Source organism: Cavia porcellus, unplaced genomic scaffold, assembly GCF_034190915.1.
Source record: "Cavia porcellus strain 051 isolate PalLab524CR breed Dunkin Hartley unplaced genomic scaffold, mCavPor4.1 scaffold_16, whole genome shotgun sequence".
NCBI classification, from domain to species: domain Eukaryota; kingdom Metazoa; phylum Chordata; class Mammalia; order Rodentia; family Caviidae; genus Cavia; species Cavia porcellus.
In genome coordinates this window covers 30,305,406-30,321,687 of record NW_026947499.1, presented here as the reverse complement: position 1 = coordinate 30,321,687, position 16,282 = coordinate 30,305,406, and the positions used below count along the sequence as shown (strand labels likewise).

At 49.8% G+C, this 16,282-nt stretch overlaps 2 protein-coding genes across 11 annotated transcripts in view; one reads left to right on the top strand and one right to left on the bottom strand.

Moving 5' to 3' along the window:
* Positions 1–11,829, bottom strand: part of Tango2 (transport and golgi organization 2 homolog) — a 40,142-nt gene extending 28,313 nt beyond the window's left edge. Inside the window, exon 1 of one of the 7 annotated variants that reach the window (XM_063226128.1) lies at positions 11,647–11,829. Coding sequence is in view for 5 of the 7 variants with exons in the window: in XM_063226127.1 (XP_063082197.1) it covers positions 7,838–7,930 (93 nt within the window). In the remaining 2 variants the exon portion in view is untranslated. Of the gene's footprint in view, positions 1–7,837; positions 7,970–11,646 lie in introns of those variants that run through there. The other 6 variants (XM_003478388.5, XM_063226127.1, XM_063226124.1 and 3 more) reach the window with 6 other exon arrangements.
* A 181-nt stretch (positions 11,830–12,010) lies between these two features.
* Positions 12,011–16,282, top strand: part of Arvcf (ARVCF delta catenin family member) — a 52,976-nt gene continuing 48,704 nt past the window's right edge. For 3 of the 4 annotated variants that reach the window (XM_023560729.2, XM_013141672.3, XM_023560725.2), the window contains exon 1: positions 12,012–12,230. The gene's annotated coding sequence lies outside the window, so the exon portion shown is untranslated. Of the gene's footprint in view, positions 12,231–16,282 lie in introns of all 4 variants that reach the window. The other variant, XM_023560723.2, reaches the window with a different exon arrangement.

Sequence of the window (16,282 nt, the reverse complement as noted above, 5' to 3'; positions counted from 1 at the left end):
ACTAAGAAAGGATAATTAAAAGCTTGTGCCTCTTCTCTCCAGGACTTTGCTCTCTGTCTTTCCACTGTTGACTTTTTTTTTTAATACTGGGGACTAAGCCAAGGACTTCACACACATGCTAGGTAAGTGCTCCACCAATGAGTTATACCCCCAGTTTTTTTTAAATTTTATTTTGAAACAAGGTCTTGATAAATTGTCCCAACTGGCCTGGAATTTAAAATCTTCCTACCTCAGTCTCCAGACCACCTGGAACTACAGTTATACACCATCATGCTAGCCTGTGGCTGATTTTAATCTGTATTCATTCATTGTAATAAACTGCACCATGAATATAATAGCCTCCACAATAAATGAAATAATTATATATTGCAAACATGTGCTAATATATTAATATGAAGGCCTTTTTAAGTTCTTTAAGTCCTCCTCGGGTACCAATTCAAGCTGAGGGTGGTCTTGGAGTCTCTCAATAATACTGTTTCTTACCAGGACATAGTGGCACATGCCTGTAATCCTCAGCACTCAGCTGAGACAGGAAGATTGCTGTGAGTTTGAGGCCAGCCTGGGATACATAGCAAGACTCTGTTACCAAAAAAAAAAAAAAAAAACCTAATAATAATAATAATACTGTTATTTTAGCTGCCCTGGAAGTGAGGGCATAGTGGCTCAGAATGGTGAGCACACTGAGCTAAGGCCACACAGTGGCCCTTTGCCTCTTGATGCTACCCCAATCCCTTCTACTTTCTTCTCCATCTTCTGAATTGCTAGATTCACCACACTCTCCATAAGGGCTGGATTTCGGGGCTCATTAGCAGGCTCCACACAGACTGTTTCCCAACTTGGCCCCCTGTATTCAGTAAGCCTTCTTCGACCCAGTAAGACATCATCTTTGAAACTCCCCAAAGGGCCTGAGGCTCTATTGTTGGAAGTTGCTTCTGATCTTGGGCTGCCTGATTGAGTCAGACTGAAGCCAAATCACACTCAATCTGCATGGCTGATCTGTCCAGGTACCTGGAAGGGCCACCTGGTATGTGGCTCTTCCAGGGGTAGAGCCAACTAGGACCTACTACAGAAACTGAGCAGAAAGTTTTTATATGATTGGGTACTTTAAGCTACACCCTTTTCTTCTATTACTTTATTCACAATTTTTTTTAGTGTGCTTATAAAAAATTAGAAGTCTTAGCTGGGGGTTTAGCTCAGCAGCACAAGCGCCTGCCTGGCAAATGCGAGGTCATGAGTTTGATCCCTGGTACCAAAAAAAAAAAAAAAAATGGAAGTCTGAAGCAAGACTTTACTTAATTTTTATAAGCAAAGTCAGTCCATTTCCAAGTCAAATTAGTCAGTTTCTCCAGAATTTGTAATACACACATCATTTTTTAAAAAACCCATTCCCTCCTCCTTCATCAGAAACTCCTCCACCATAGTCCCAGTGTACCGTCTAAGAGACCGTAGATGCCTGTGCCCTAGTCCATGCAGGGTTGCCTGCCTGCACTGCCTGTCTCCCAGAGTACACAGGGACCTAGCAGACACACAACAGATACATGTCAGATGTGTGGTGTAGCTCTGTCTGTGTCTGAGAGAAGTTAAACTCTTTACTAAATACCATCACAAAAGAAGTGTTTAGTCCTATAACAGGTAATACTTATTTCCAATAAGGGACCCTAGTTCTCTAAGTCTGCCCTTGGCCACAGAGCTGCCCTGTCTCTAACTGAGTCACCATTGAACAGAGTCCAGGTGCCATGGCTGGTTCTAAGCACAGGCACTAGGCCAGTCACCCTGCCACCCTGCAGGGCCCACTCCCAGTAGGACAAATGTCAAAAGCACATGTGTGGCCTATGTTCAAGAAAGCCCAGGAATAAACACATTGGTACCTGGCACTACCTCCAATGACCTTGCCAAGGAAGTGTCACCCACATTGAACCTTGAATGCTGCTAGGCTCTTGCAGGGACATAACAGAGGTCTCTCCCAGGGAGGAAACCCTCCAGGGTTTTCTGCACACACCTGAAATCCCTTGATACATGTGGATTCCAGCCAAAAGGATCTGCAAAATGTGAACATAAAGAAAGAGACCTCTTCACACCATAACCAAGAGCTTTCTGTCCCCTAAGAGCCCCAATGGAAGTCTTCCTAGAGTCACAGCTCAAGCTCCTCAGGCCTAACAGCCCAGGATTTCTGCAAAACAAGAAGAAAGCATCCTGGATTTGGTTCAAGTTATTCTTAGTACACAGTGCTGGCTAGCAAGGACAGAAGCTTTCCAGGCACTCCCAGCCCATCTGCTGATAATGCTTTCGAGAACTCTCTTGGCATCCACCGTCCTCTGCCCACCTTCTGTCTCTGAAATTTAAACTCTTTAGGAGCATTTCTCCAGCCTGGGGCTTCTTCCTTGCCTCCTAAATTCTTAGAGGAACCAGCCTTTTGTTCCTAAGAGCCAAGTGGAAAGAGGTCAAAGTCCTTCTCTAAGAAAAAACGAGACTCTTAGGTAAGCTAAACTCTAAATCTCATTCCATGTACCATCTAAAAGGAACATGATACAGAAAACAGACACACTGACAAACAGACAGGCCTGACCAGACTTGGCAGATGCCAAGGGTACACAGTGACGGTGGCAGTCACTGGTAACAGCCAGGTGGAGATGAGACTCAGCACTCAGAAGGATGGGAGCACAGGCCACCAATGTGACAAAGCCCCACTGGGAGGGGAAGCAAAAGTAGCCTGAGGATCATATCAACTAGGCTTTGCTGTCATTGCTAGTGGAGATGACGCCAGTCTCTGGGGGGGACACAGGACAAGCCTCTGTGCTGCAGGGCATAAGAGACGTCACAGTATTCTCCTATGTGCTCCAACCCCACTGCCTTTCAGAAGCCAACAGGCACCACACCCAGACCATGCCACCCACCCATCTCATACTGACCAGCACTAACTTCTTCAGCATTTGTACTGAGTGTGTCCTCATCTGTTGCCTCACAATCAGCAGTTCCAGTGCCAGCATAGCTGGGATCATTGCTTCCACTGCTCAGGCACTCAAGAACATGCCCTTGCTGGGCACATTTCCAATAAGATACCCAAGCAGAAACCCCATCTGGAGGGCTCTAAGTGCTAGTCATCTCTCTCAGCAAATGTGCACACGTACATATGTATCCACATGTGGGTTATATCCTTAAGAGGTGTGGCCAAGTTCCCCAAATATTCAGTGCCAGGACCTGATACCAGGCATGTGGTGGCAGGAAATGTTCTCACCATGGTTTTGTTGCCATCCCTTAGTGACTAATTAAATTACGACCATTGGTTATCTGTCCTAGACAATGGAACACAAACTGAAGTACTAGTTCTTAGGCCTTGGTCTCATGAACCTTGAAGCATGGTTGATGGGATGTGAACAACCACATGCTTGTCGCTGCTTTCTCCTGCCTACACTCTGCATTCTAGCTTTGCATATGTAGTTGTTTAGCAAGAGTCTTCTCTTACAGCAAAATTTCCCATCTATACACCATTTGTACACCATTTTTTCAAAGGCTCTCCTTATCACAAAGGCTCTCCCTGTTCTACAGCTGTGTGTAGATTTAGGTCTTATCTTGCCTTAGCCCTGTCTGCCTGTGTGGATAATGTAGGACAGGAAACTATCTGTGCTCCCCATATGCAGACCTCCCCAGTGTTCTCCACCCTGGTCATACCCTGGACTCTCCTAACCTTGGGACTGAGCTGATACAGTAGTTACCTTGGCCCCAGTGTACATTCTGGAAAGCATTTGTCTGCCTTGGGTAGTCACTGGATGCTACAGTTTGGATATGGCTTGAATATGCCTGCAAACTCAGGATTCCTGTGCTAAGGATTGGTGCACAGTTTGGTACTGCTGAGAGCCAGTGAAACCTTTAAGACATAGGGCCTAATGAGACTTTCTTAGGTCATTAAGTACAATGATCTTGGAAGGCACTAATGTATCTCTCATGGGACACCTGAGCTCATAAAGAACAACTTGTTGTAAGAGCAAATCCAGCCTCTGGTTTCCGGTTTGGCTATGTGATTCCTTCCTCCTACACATTGGCCCAGCATTGCTCTCTGTCACAAGGTGACCCTGCCAAGGGGGGAACCCTTGCAAGAGCCTGCACCATGTTATTTGGACTTTCAACTTCCAAAACTATGAGCTAGATAACTATGAATTATATAAGTTAGTCTGTAACAAAAACAACAACAACAAAGACTAGAACAATGGAACTCCCTAAAACCCCAGTTAGATCATGCTATACCCTACCCCTGCTAGCCATGCCAAGTGGCACAGATCAGGGTTGAGGGTGAAGGACAGGAAGGCAGGGAGCACCTGAGGAAAGCTGCCTGAACACAGGAGACTGGACAAAAACAGATCAAGTGAGGTACACAACACTTCAGGATAGGGCAAAGGACAGAATGGCTATCTAATGACACTGGCTGCATGAGCTGAGAGCAATGCATACTGGGTAACCCTGAGGGCCTCAAGGTGATGTGGAAGCATTTCCCTTTATCAACTGAAAAGACAAACAGGGAAAATGGACAAAAGAGAGAAGTGCAGACGGTAGTGATGAGACAAATGCAGGAACATACATACATACATACAAGGAGGTTTTGTTGTTTTGAGAGGTTTTTGAGACAAGTCTTTGCTATGTAGTTCAAGCTGACCTTGAACTCATTATGCAGCCAAGGATGGCCTCAAATTCTTGGGGATCCCCCTGCTTCAGCCTCCCAAGTACCTGGGATTACAGGCACACACCACCACACCAGCAAAAAGGTATTTTTCTTTTTCTTTTTTTTTTTTTTTTGTCTTTTTCCTTTTTATGGGTACCGGGGATCGAACTCACAACTGCCTGCTTGCAAGGCAGGCGCTTATGCCTCGGACCTAAATCCCCAGCCTCAAAAAGGTATTTTTATGAGACACCAAAGCCTTAGATGCGTGGAAAAGTGGAACTCCTACTCCTCACAAAGACATTCTACCAGGGCTACACACTGAAAGCTCTAGATAGAGGTTAGGTGAACCCTATAGTCTGCTGACCCACCTAATTATACCCAAGACTTTGCACAAGTGGAATAAATGTTTTTAACGCTAACCAGCTTGTCTGAAGAGGCAAAACAGAAGACTGAGTTCCTCCTCAGGTTTCCTAAGAACAATACAGCAGAGCTGCCCACCCTACCCATGGTCATTAGCTGTGGCGTGTCCCCTGAAGGTGGAGCTGCTCTTTTTTGCAGGTCAGGACAGACACAGACATGGCATTTGACATGATGTGGGCTTCCACAGGCTTCCAGCAAAGGATATATAAACACACAAGAGAACACAATGTTGCTCTTTGCAGTCTTGGCTGAGAAAGCCTTGACTTGTGGAAATCCTCCAAGCAGCCAATCCACCACAACACACTATTCTCATCTCAGCGGTGAGAGCTCAGCAAGCTATGCTTTCTCATTTTAGTTATTACATAGCATTTTACCATGACAAATGTTCTACAGTGATGCCCTCTCCTCAGACCTCCCCAGTGTTTTGAGGACATTAATTAATTTCACACAGTGTTGCTGTCCCTTCACAGATCAAACGAGCACCACAAACAAGGCACATCTTAAATATGTTGAAAAGCTATGGGCACAGGGTAGACCCTGCATCTCAGACTGCTTCTGGCAGGAACATCCAACTTTTCCACCAAAGAGAGATAAGCCCAGCCTCAAGGTGGCCCCAATAGTCTGCAAGGTATATCAAAAGAAAAGAGGGCATCACTCCACCAAGAGGATGAAAGCAAGCACCTGAAAGTTAGCATGATACTAAAGACCTTCACAATGTACTCTCAAACGCAGCAGCTGTATCGGGAACAGTCGATAGGAAATGAAGCCCAGCCTTTTTCATTTTTAAGAGTGCAACTGTCAGTTTTGCAATCTAAAACGGAAACTGAGAGAAAATGGGGGATAGCTGCTTTGATAACCTCAAAGGGCAGCTCTATGACTTTGGGGCATCTTTTGCTTTCATAAAGCCTATTGCCAAATGCTGAAGTTCACACCAACAAATGCCAGACTCTGCCATGCTGCATCATGCACTAACTGACATGTTACTAAATGCTGGGCCCCCGTTCTCTCCCACCTGGGCTGTGAATGACTAGGGTGGTCCTGCTTCTAGAAGCTCTCTAGGTCTTCTTATCTTGCACTATTTCTTTCCAGACCCACTCTCTCCCACACACATTCTTAGAAGCAGCACCCATAGGCAGACACCAGGGTTCCTGCAGAGATCATCATCTGGCACAAGATGACAGGTGTGGGAACTATGACACTGCATGTGACTACAATTATCAAGAAATATGACCAGAAAGACTGCACAAATGTAGATACCAAGGAAGCACAATGGCTACACAGCTCAGGCAGAGAATATTGTTGGACAGGGAAGGGCTATTGTTACCACAAGCAGAAAGAGGCCTGAACTGAGGAGCCTGCAGCCCAAGCATACATGACATGAAAATGTGGGGCTCCGTGCTATAGGGACTTGAGCCCTAGGCAATCCATCTAGCCTCGCCTCCATACACACACACAGGAGGGCAGTGGAATACTAGAGAAGGGGCAGAGCCCTGCTATGTCCACCCACCAACACCCCCCCTCCCGACCCCGGGACACACACACAGGGGCACTGGAATCCGAGGGATAGGGCAGAGCTCTGCCATGTCCATCCACCAACACAGCTACCCTCCCCAGCTGTCTCCATCCGACTCAACAGGTCACCTAATGCAGAAGACTGGGGAAAGGAACCAGGAACCAACCAGAGAAGCAGAAGCAGAACTGATCTAACCTTGGCCCTGAACAACCTTGGGAACATTGCCTGGCCCCTTAACCTGAGTTTTCTTTACAATGAAGAGAGTTGGACCAATGAGTACCTGCACAGGGGTCAATAAACAAGTGTGGGGACATGTTCTAAAGGGCTATCCAGTTGCTCGTTAAATGCTTATCTCTTTTGGAAGATGGCTCTGAGCCCAGAATGGTGACAAAGCAGCAGTTTTAGGTCTAGAGTGGCTTGACAGGCCTGGATCATGCTAAGCAAGTGACATGCTACTAAAAAAAGAGGCCTCAGTCTCAGGGACTTGTCCAAGGGCAGAAGGTTCATTCTAAAGTTGTGGCCCAGCAGAAAGCACAGAAGTGCTGGGGGCAGGGAAGATGATCTCATTAAGAGACCCTCTGTACCTCCTGCCGAAGAGGAAAACATGCAATCCCCAAGCTCATAAAAGCCCAGGAGTGGGGCAACCTGGCCCGGTTGCAGCTCTGCCTAGCCCACAGCCCATACACTCTCTAGGCAGGGATAGGGGTCTCAGACTATCCAAGCGGCTCCAGGAAGTCGCATCCAGTCACAGGGATGACCCAGCACTTGCTGTCTATTCAGACCTACGTCAGCTGTCACGACGCTGGCCACAAGGCTCCAGACTGGCGGAAAGGGATCCAGACTAGCAGAAAGCGCTCCAGAGTAGTACCTCAGGCTGGCTGACAGTACAGCCTACAACCTTCCAATGGTTAAGCATGTCTTTTCCCCGCCCGTCTTAGCCACCCGGCAGCAAGTCTGATCCTCCCACCAGTCCCGACAGTGATCACGGTGCTTTTCAGCACCGCCGGGGTGCCTTCGTTGGACAGGGTCTGTCTGGTCTCCGTGGACAGGCCTGAGTTCCAAACAGGCCGTCTGATTTTCAGGCTACGCCTTGGAAAGGGGAAACTGAGACAGAGCGAAGAGGTGAGGCCCGGCCGTCCGGCCCGCGAGCATCGGCCCCGCGTGCGTTTCCGGAGCCCGAAACCCCGAAGTCTGGGCTGGCCGGACCCAGAGCGAAGTCCGACAGCCCGGGAAGGTACCCGCGCACTCACCGCCTCCGCCGCAGCCGACTTCCGGGTGCCGCGCCCGCTCGCCGCAGCAGCTAGCCCAGGCCCCGCCCCGCCCGCCTCCAAGGCGCTCGCCATTGGGCTAGGCGGGAAAGAGAGAGGCCGCGCGCAGCGACCCAGGACCCTGTTGGTTGGGCGCGTTGTCGGTCTCGGGCTGTAGCCCCTCCCAACTCCCCGCCTCCGGGGCTGCGCCAAGTCTGAGCTGCACTGGCGTCTGGGCGTCTCGTGACCCCCCCAGCCTTCTCAGTCTCCGCTGTTCCTCAAACTGCAGAGCCATTCTCGGGAGATCGCAACAGTCCCTGAGCCTGTGCCGTCACGGACACCATCTGTCGTCTAGCCTTCGTGCTGCTCTCCTTGTAAGGCTACAGGAATGTGCACTTCTGGACCCACCCACCTTAGGCTCACTGTGCACCCCTTTCCTGTCTAACCAACCCCTGCATCTGACCCTAGCCATCCTCTGTTGTAAGCATCCCTTCCTTCGATCCCTCCCAGTCCAGTTGACTTCTAGCCTCTGGCCCCATCCACACTGCAGCCCTGGCCCCTGATGTCCCTGCACCCCAGGCCCCAGACCAGGCAGTTTAACCCCAGGGCTACTGTACCCTTTAATCCCACACCGGGACTGTTTTTCCATGGGCCTACTTCCCAAGAATGAGGGCTGAGTAGATCCAAGGTGCATTAGATGAGCAGGTAGGGTTCTCCTAGTAGAACAGAGGCATTAATTTGCTAGGGCTTCCTGTCCCCATTAGGCTCTGGGCTGTTCCTGGGGCCTGAGCATTGCAGTGGTGGAGTGTCAAAGATCAAGAGGCCTAGGGCTTGCCCCAAAGTGAAATATACTATGACAAGAATGACAAGTTAAGGTTAATACTAATTTGCTAAGAGCCCTAAACCCAGTGTCATGGGCCACAGTTCTCATTCACCCTATTTTACAGATAGGAACACTGACACTCAGGAGTTACTCCATTCAATTGAAATTAAAAAAAGGTGGTAAGTGGCCCTGGTTAGATTAGCTCCACAGACCTTGGTTAAAGACCTACACACCTGGATCCTGACTGGAGGAGTTAATTCCCAGCAGAAAACTGGAGCCTAAAGGGGTAAAGGCAAAGGTCTACTCCAGAGCTACCCACAGGCCCATTGTGCCCAACTTTGTCTTATTTGTGTTTCCTCCTAGAACCCAACAGAAGAAGCCTTTTGTTTTGTTTTGGGGGATTAAACTCACAACCTCACGCCTTCGTGGAAGATACTTAAGCTGCTGAGCTAAATCTCCAGCAGAAGAAACTTTTTATAGTCAACAAAACCAAGTCCTCCAGATGCCTAGGGACTAGGTGGCCAGCAGGTGGCAGACCTATCCAGAGGTGGTTATCTCTCCTGCAGCCCACACCACAAATGCTGGGCTACTGCCAACATCTACCTCTGAGTAGCCAGACCATGGAGTCTATACAGCTAAGAAGTAGTGCTCTTAGACAAGCAAGTCCTGAAGCCTGGGGATGAGTGACTATGCCCTGAGGTAAAAGGCAGCAAATGCAGAGCAATCTCCCCACAAAGCACCAGGCCATGAACCTCAGAGCAGCATATGGTTTGTCCAGGTTTTCCCATCACCCACAAAAGAGGGCTGCAGAAACATATTGGATGGTAATTCAAATCCTATTCTAAATTGGGTGTGCGGGTGCACACCTGTAATCCCAGCACTCAGGAGGCTGAGGCAGGAGGATTTTGCAAGTTGGAGGCCAGCCTGGGCTACAAAGCGAGCACAAGGCCAACCTGAACTACATAGTGAGACCCTGTTTCAAAAAGACAAAAAAAAAAAAGAAAGAAATCCTATTCTACCATGCACAGCATACAGACCTGGAACATTCTCTCCCATCATGGACTTATTGTCTCAATCATGGAACAATATATGGTGCTAGGGTATGTGCAAGAGCAGATGACATGGGCTTAACATGATCACATGAGCCCTGGTATCTCAGGCTGCAAGGGGATTACTGTCATCCAGTTTCCGCAGACAAGGAGCTTACCATCTCTTGGGGCTACCCTTTTGAATTCTCTAAACACCTGCAACTGTGAGGAAGTTCTTCCTGACATTCAGCAACATTTTTCTTCCTGTGACTTTCCCTAGTTCCTACAGAACTAGCCAGCAGGTAAGCAGAGAAAGTGAGAAGGAAGACACTGAGCCACTGGCACCTATGATATCTTCAGCTTCTGTTTCTGACTCTTACCTGCATCCTGGTTGGAAGATGACTAGGTATTTGCCTTGACTCATTTTAGGGTTGGCTCCATTCATCCTGATCCTCTTATGTAGCTGTAGATTTGTTTCCTAAACAGAGAGGTCCCTAGAACCCTATGGGGGAAGGTATAGGGGCAAGGGTGAGAGAAGGCAGTACTTATTAGACTTATTTTTGATGTTTAAGTCTCTATTTTTTCCTCTTTCAGCAGATCTGTCTAGCTCCTCTTGCCACCATAAGCAAAAGTGGGAAGGAGGGAAACTGCCAAACCAAGAGGTTATTAGAAGAAGGGTTCCAGGAGGACCAAAGTCTTACACCTTTGGAGAGATGCTGGCAACAGCCAAAATTTATTAAATCTGGTCCTAAGTGAAAGAAACAGACCCTACCATCACCACCACACAGCATCTGAGCTAGACTGTCACCCACAGTGCTACTCCACAGAACAAGAGCTACCTTTTTTGTGGGGTTCCTGTGTTCTATGGAGGGGTACTTTATGTTGCCCTTCTAGAGCTGAAAACAACAGCCCTATGCCAGGATATCAAATAGCTTTCACTTCAAGTAACAACTCCAAAGGATCAGTAGTAGCTGTCTGGCTCTGAAATGCTGCTGGGACTAATTTTCCCTGACTTCCAGAAGACATGTAGACCCAGTGGTAGTACTAGCAGTGAGTTCTTGCCAGCCATCGTATTTTCTTTATTCTGACCAAGCAACAACTGGATGAAGCACAGAGATGGATGAGCCATGAATATCTGATCTATGCATCTCCAGACACCCCTCACCCATTAGCACTGTCATGGGCAGTTTGGCTTTGAAGAATGCAGAAGTCCAGGAACTGGTCACCTCCAAGGGTGTCCAAAGCAGGAAGGCTCAGAACCAAACATGAGCCTGCCCTCTCTCATGAATATGCCCCAACTAGATAGCAACCTTGCTGCTTCCTATCACACTATAAAGGTCAGTGGAGCTGGCCAAGGGTCGTGGTTCTATGCCACAGTCCTGCATTACTGAAGAGGTGAGCTTGGGGCTTTACCTGACTGGGAAATATGAGTTGTGCTAATCACAACAGATGGAGGCCAAAGCACTACAATGGCCCTCAGCCTAGGAAACAACAATGTTGGGAGGGGAAAGATAAACACAGCTCCTCTAGGCTGCCAATTGTATGAATACCACCAAGAGATGAAAAAGGACAACCCCAGGGTTGCCCTGCGGGATCCTAAGGGGAGATCCAGGCCTCATGGGAGAAGTAAACCCTAGGTTTACCGAGGATTCATTTCTTGCATTCAAAAGCATTGCAGCCCAACTCCAACAGGGCCTCCCTATGCCAAGGACGCCACCTTGCCCCTGCTGCAGCGACCCTGGAGCCTTGAGAGTACGAGAGTTCCCCAGACTCTAAAGTTGGAAGACTGGGCTCAAGTCCGGACCACCAAAAGCAAGTGAGAACCGCTCTAAGACTCAATTTCCTATCTGTAAAATGGGTCACAATTTAACTCTTCCCTCGTGGATTGTGTGAATACAACTATTAGATGCAGACAGAAGAGATCGGCGCGCAGCATCCGAGCTGCAGGCGCTGGAGGATACCTGCAAAATGAGAGTGATGATGGAGACTACGCAGCCGGAGTTCAGGGAAAGGTTGCCGGCCGTGCTGGCCCCTGCTCGGGAACCAATGGTCTGACTACGTCCTTGGAAGGCGGCCTGGAGGAGGTTAGTTCAGAGTCCCGGGTAGCCGCTGCAGCGTTCCAGGCAGGTGTTTGGGCCTCTGCCCCTCTGCCAGGGGGCCGGTCGTCGGCTAGGACTGACATTTCCTGTCCCAATGGTAAGCCATAGTCTCTGCACACCTGCCCAATCGGCGCCGGTTGCTGAGCCGCGCCTAGTCTCTCAACCAATGGCAAAATTCGCAGTTGAATGGGGCGGGGCAGAGGGCAGCGTCGCCGGCCAGGCCGGCTTTGCGCACGGGCAACACGAGGGGCGGGGAAGGTTGGTTGGTTCCCTGCGCTCTGAGCACTGGAGGGAGGGGTCCGCCCCCGCACCAGCTCAAGTTGCGGCTCTATAGCCTGCGACCTGCGCGGTGCCTTGGGTATACCAATACCCTGGCGCCGAGGGACCTGCGGACGCCGGTCTAAGGGCTGGGGCCGCGCTGCGGTGCTGCCCACGCTGCACTCCAGGTAAGCTTGGGCCGGTGGGCGGGGTCCGATCTGGAGGCAAGGGATGGGGGTTGAAGACCGACGTCAGCTCCCGGGTTCGGGTGGGGTCTGAGTGCGGGGCCACGGGTTGACATCCCGATAGGAGTAGGGACAGCGTCGTGGGCCCAGAGTCAAGATCCGGGCGGGGGTCGAGAGCGGAGGTCAGCAGCCACCTTCACTCCACCCGTGCCTCGCCGGCGCCACGCCGTTGGAGACCCTGGGCCCCTTTGTGCGCGGCCTCTGGGCTTTGGCAGACCTGTCCAGAGCGCCCTGCTGAGCGCTCCCCAGATCCTTAGCCTAATGCTCCCCACTGCCGCCGACGGCGCCTCAAAGGCGAGGTCGAGCGGCCACGGAAACTTTCCAAGGGCCCCAGGGGCAGCGAGGCCAAGGAACTTCCCTGGGGCGACGTGCGGCTGGGAAGCGCAGATGGACAGCGGGGGCCAAGGGTATGTCCCAGTGCCGTGCTGTTGTACTTGCACGCTCTGAAGCGAGGGAGGAGCCGCCGTACCCTTGCCCGAGATCCCGATCTGGTTCTCTCCACGTTGCCTCCTTCGACCCCGTGGTTGAACACGGTCTTGGCCACACTGACAGGTGCTTATTAGCTCAGGTGCTGAGAAGTTGTGTTGAGCAGGAAGCCTGAGTTTCCTGGCTTTCCCGTCATTGTTTTTAAATAATTAAATTGTGCGTACACAACGTTTAATCATTTGTCAAGTGGTAGACTGAATATGTAAGTAGAGGATTCTGGCTCCTTTTTCCTTGTAGATCCAGCCATATTTAGGAGTTACAGAAAGGAAAGAAATGCTCTACGTGAATTTCAGCCTTACCTTTTAATGTTGCCAGCCAAGAGCTAAGTGGTTACCCACACTTCACCCAGATGCCAAGATTTATAAACCCATGGTTGAGGTGTCAAACAAGGTATCTGTCGGGGAGACCTACCCATGTACAAACAGCAAGAAGTGCATTGCCCCTCTGCCTCACTCTAGGATCCAAGCTGTGGGCAGAAATGTGGTTCATCTAGAATTGATGCTGCTTACTTTGTGGTCATTCTATATTTGGAGCTGGGACAGTAGTGGACACCAAGGGCAGTCAGACTTCTCTTCCACACCATGCTGGGGCCATGCCCAGTCAATTCCTGAGCAGTTGGCCCAACCATTAGGTATCTGGAAAGGAGTGGACTTCTCCCCTAGCCTTGTTCCATCCTGCCTGAGTTACTTGATTCCTGATTCCCCTGAGTCTACACTCAATCCAAGTTTGGGGTCCTCCAGGGCCCAGTACATGGCGAGGCAGGGAGTGTTTGCTCTGCATAAACTCTGGCAAGTATGGTCATTCTGAGCATAGTGAAACCAGACCCCCCTGGCTCTTCCTGGCTGAGCTACCATCACCAGCATTTCTGCACAGACATGAGGACTTGCTGACCAAGGTCCCTCCTGCATAACTAGTCCAGCACTTAATCCTACTAGATCAGAGTTGCTGCTCCTACTCCAGCTACATCTGGGATGCTTGGTTCCCCATGTTCATTTTCCAAGCCTCTAGAAAGGTGACCACTTAGATCTTTTCCTAGTCCCAGGGGTCCTTGGCATTTCTCAGCTTCTAGGGGGATAGGGATGTAGCTCCACCATTTGTGTCACAAAAATTTAGGCCAAGTTCATTTTGTCCCAAGCCTGGAGTGAGGACAGCAGCAACAAGATCCCCTGACTCCAGGAGAAGCCAGCAGAGGCCAAGTATTTCCAGCAAGCCAGTACTTGCCAGCCTTACATCTGTATCGTTCCCCAAATGGCCCCAATACTGGAGGGGTCCAGATCCACTCTTCATAACAGGCCAGGAATGAAGTGTAAAGGTCCTGGGGACAGCAGTGTGGCACACTGGTTGGTTCACAGGAGATTCTGGAGACTCCCTTAATAGTGGCTCCTACTGAATAAGGAAGGCTTGTTTTTGTTTTTGTTTTTTTTTAATATAAGTTTAAGACCCAGAATTAGGCGGACATGGGGTCAGGAACCTTTTGTGAGCCTTGCTAGCTAAGGGCTGCATTGGTTTATTTCAGGTTGAAAAGATGGGGCCAGATTGGCAGATGTTCCCCTTCTGCCATAGAACCAAGGACAGACTTCTCACTGCCTCTGCCCACTTAGGGTCAGCAGCCTTTAGCCAAACAGTTTGGAGCCCCATGTGGCCACCAGAGGGCAGCCAGGACTGCTGTGGTTGGCAAGATCAGCTCCACCCAGCCTGTCCCTGTGGACTGGGACCCTATCACAGGTCCTCTGCTGGGAGACTGTACTCTTTCTCCTCTGGATTGCCTGTCAAGGGTGTGGGGAAACCAGTAATCCCTGTGCTGAAGTGCTCCTTATACCCTGAGGGAGACCTGAGGGCCACATGGTAGAGTAGTGGAACCCAGGCCCCATGAGGACAGTGAAGGATGGGGCCCTGTTCCTGTGTGACCCTGAAAGTGAAGCCCTCTTCAGATGTGCCTGCCTGGAGTTTCGGTGGCCTCCCTAAGGCTGATCCTGACACCATAGTGGGTTCTTACATGAACTGTGCCTCAGTGTCCATAGCAGAAGTGAGTATATTCTCACTATGGACCCAGAGTCTTAGTTGTCTAGAAGAGCATGTTGCTTTTGCTGCGATGGATTCCATTGTCATTGAATGGCACAAACTTTCCTGCCCAGTGGCCCAGGGATGTTTTGTACACGTGCCTATATTGACTGCTGTAAGGGCACATTTCAGCTGCTTTCATGGATTCTACTTCTGCTCACAAACCAGAACTTGAGATCCATGTAGCACCACAGCCTACTGAAGCCACGCTGCAGCCAGTGAAGAGCCTTGAGCTGCCTATCTTACATGTCCAGTCTGGATCTGATTCCTGCCATATGTGTCTGTCGGGACTAGCCCATGCAGTCAATATTCATGTCCACAGCCCATTAGTCTGGTTGTGTGACTGGCCCTTGGAGCATTGGCCAGGCTTATGTCTCATCTGAGATTTCTCTGCCCTCTGGGTGGGGCACTGACACTGACTACATCAGAGCTCCAGACCTTCCCAAGACTAGGCACATGTTTGTGGAATGTAGGTACTGGCTGGTGGTGCCCAGTGCTCAATAGGATCTACACAGTTTGGTGGGGACTCCCAATTGGGGGTCCATGACAGGCCTTCGTCGTTTGGGGGAGGCAGCCTAACAAGGGGTACAGTCATTCCCTTGAACTTGAAGTTCCTGGTTTTAGGTCCTTGGCCAGGTGGGGACTCCTGAACCTGCAAACTAGCCTCAAAGGATATTGAAAGGATAGTCCATGTTCCCCATCATGAATCATCACTAAATCTGCCTTCATATTGCTGTTGTCCTCTATCAGTACTTCAGTACTCTGCCCCCAGAGCTCCCAACAGGCAGGGTGACTATAGATGCTGTGATTAGAGTACTCAGAACAGAGACCCATCCCTCTGGTGGCCACAGCTTGTCTGCTTTTACAGTCCTTTTGTTGTTTTGTGAGACAGGGTCTTGCTGTATAGTTCAGGCTGACCTTGAACTTCTGGAAATCCTTCTTTCTCAGTCTCCCAAGTGATGCATGCATCACCACTCCTGGCTCTTTCAGTGACTTTGGTTTTCCCTTGCCCTTGCCACCTTGTGGGGGAGCCCTGCAAGCTAGGAGACACATTCTCCTTGCAATCCTGGCATTCCCAAGTGAACAGGGAGTGTGAAGGTCCTGGGGACAGGAAAACCTGAGTTCAGATACTGGCCCCAGCCCTGCTTGGCTTGGATTCAGTTTCCCCATCTGTAAAATACTGTGTCATACTTACCTATGGGACTTAGTGGGAGTGAGCGAGATCTTGGTATGCAGACCAAATGGCACAAGGCTGTGGCAAAAAGGCATGGCATGTAGTGAGTCCTGGGAAGAAGCTATTGGCTATTAGAGCTGATAACAGTCATGTGAGACAAAGTCTATGTGAACATTCAAGCTAAAAGCAAAGGTGTCCCAGAAATGTCATATCCAGAGCAAGTACTGATTCCTGAACCTGACACCTCAAGGGTAAAAGCAGCAGTTCTTCTACT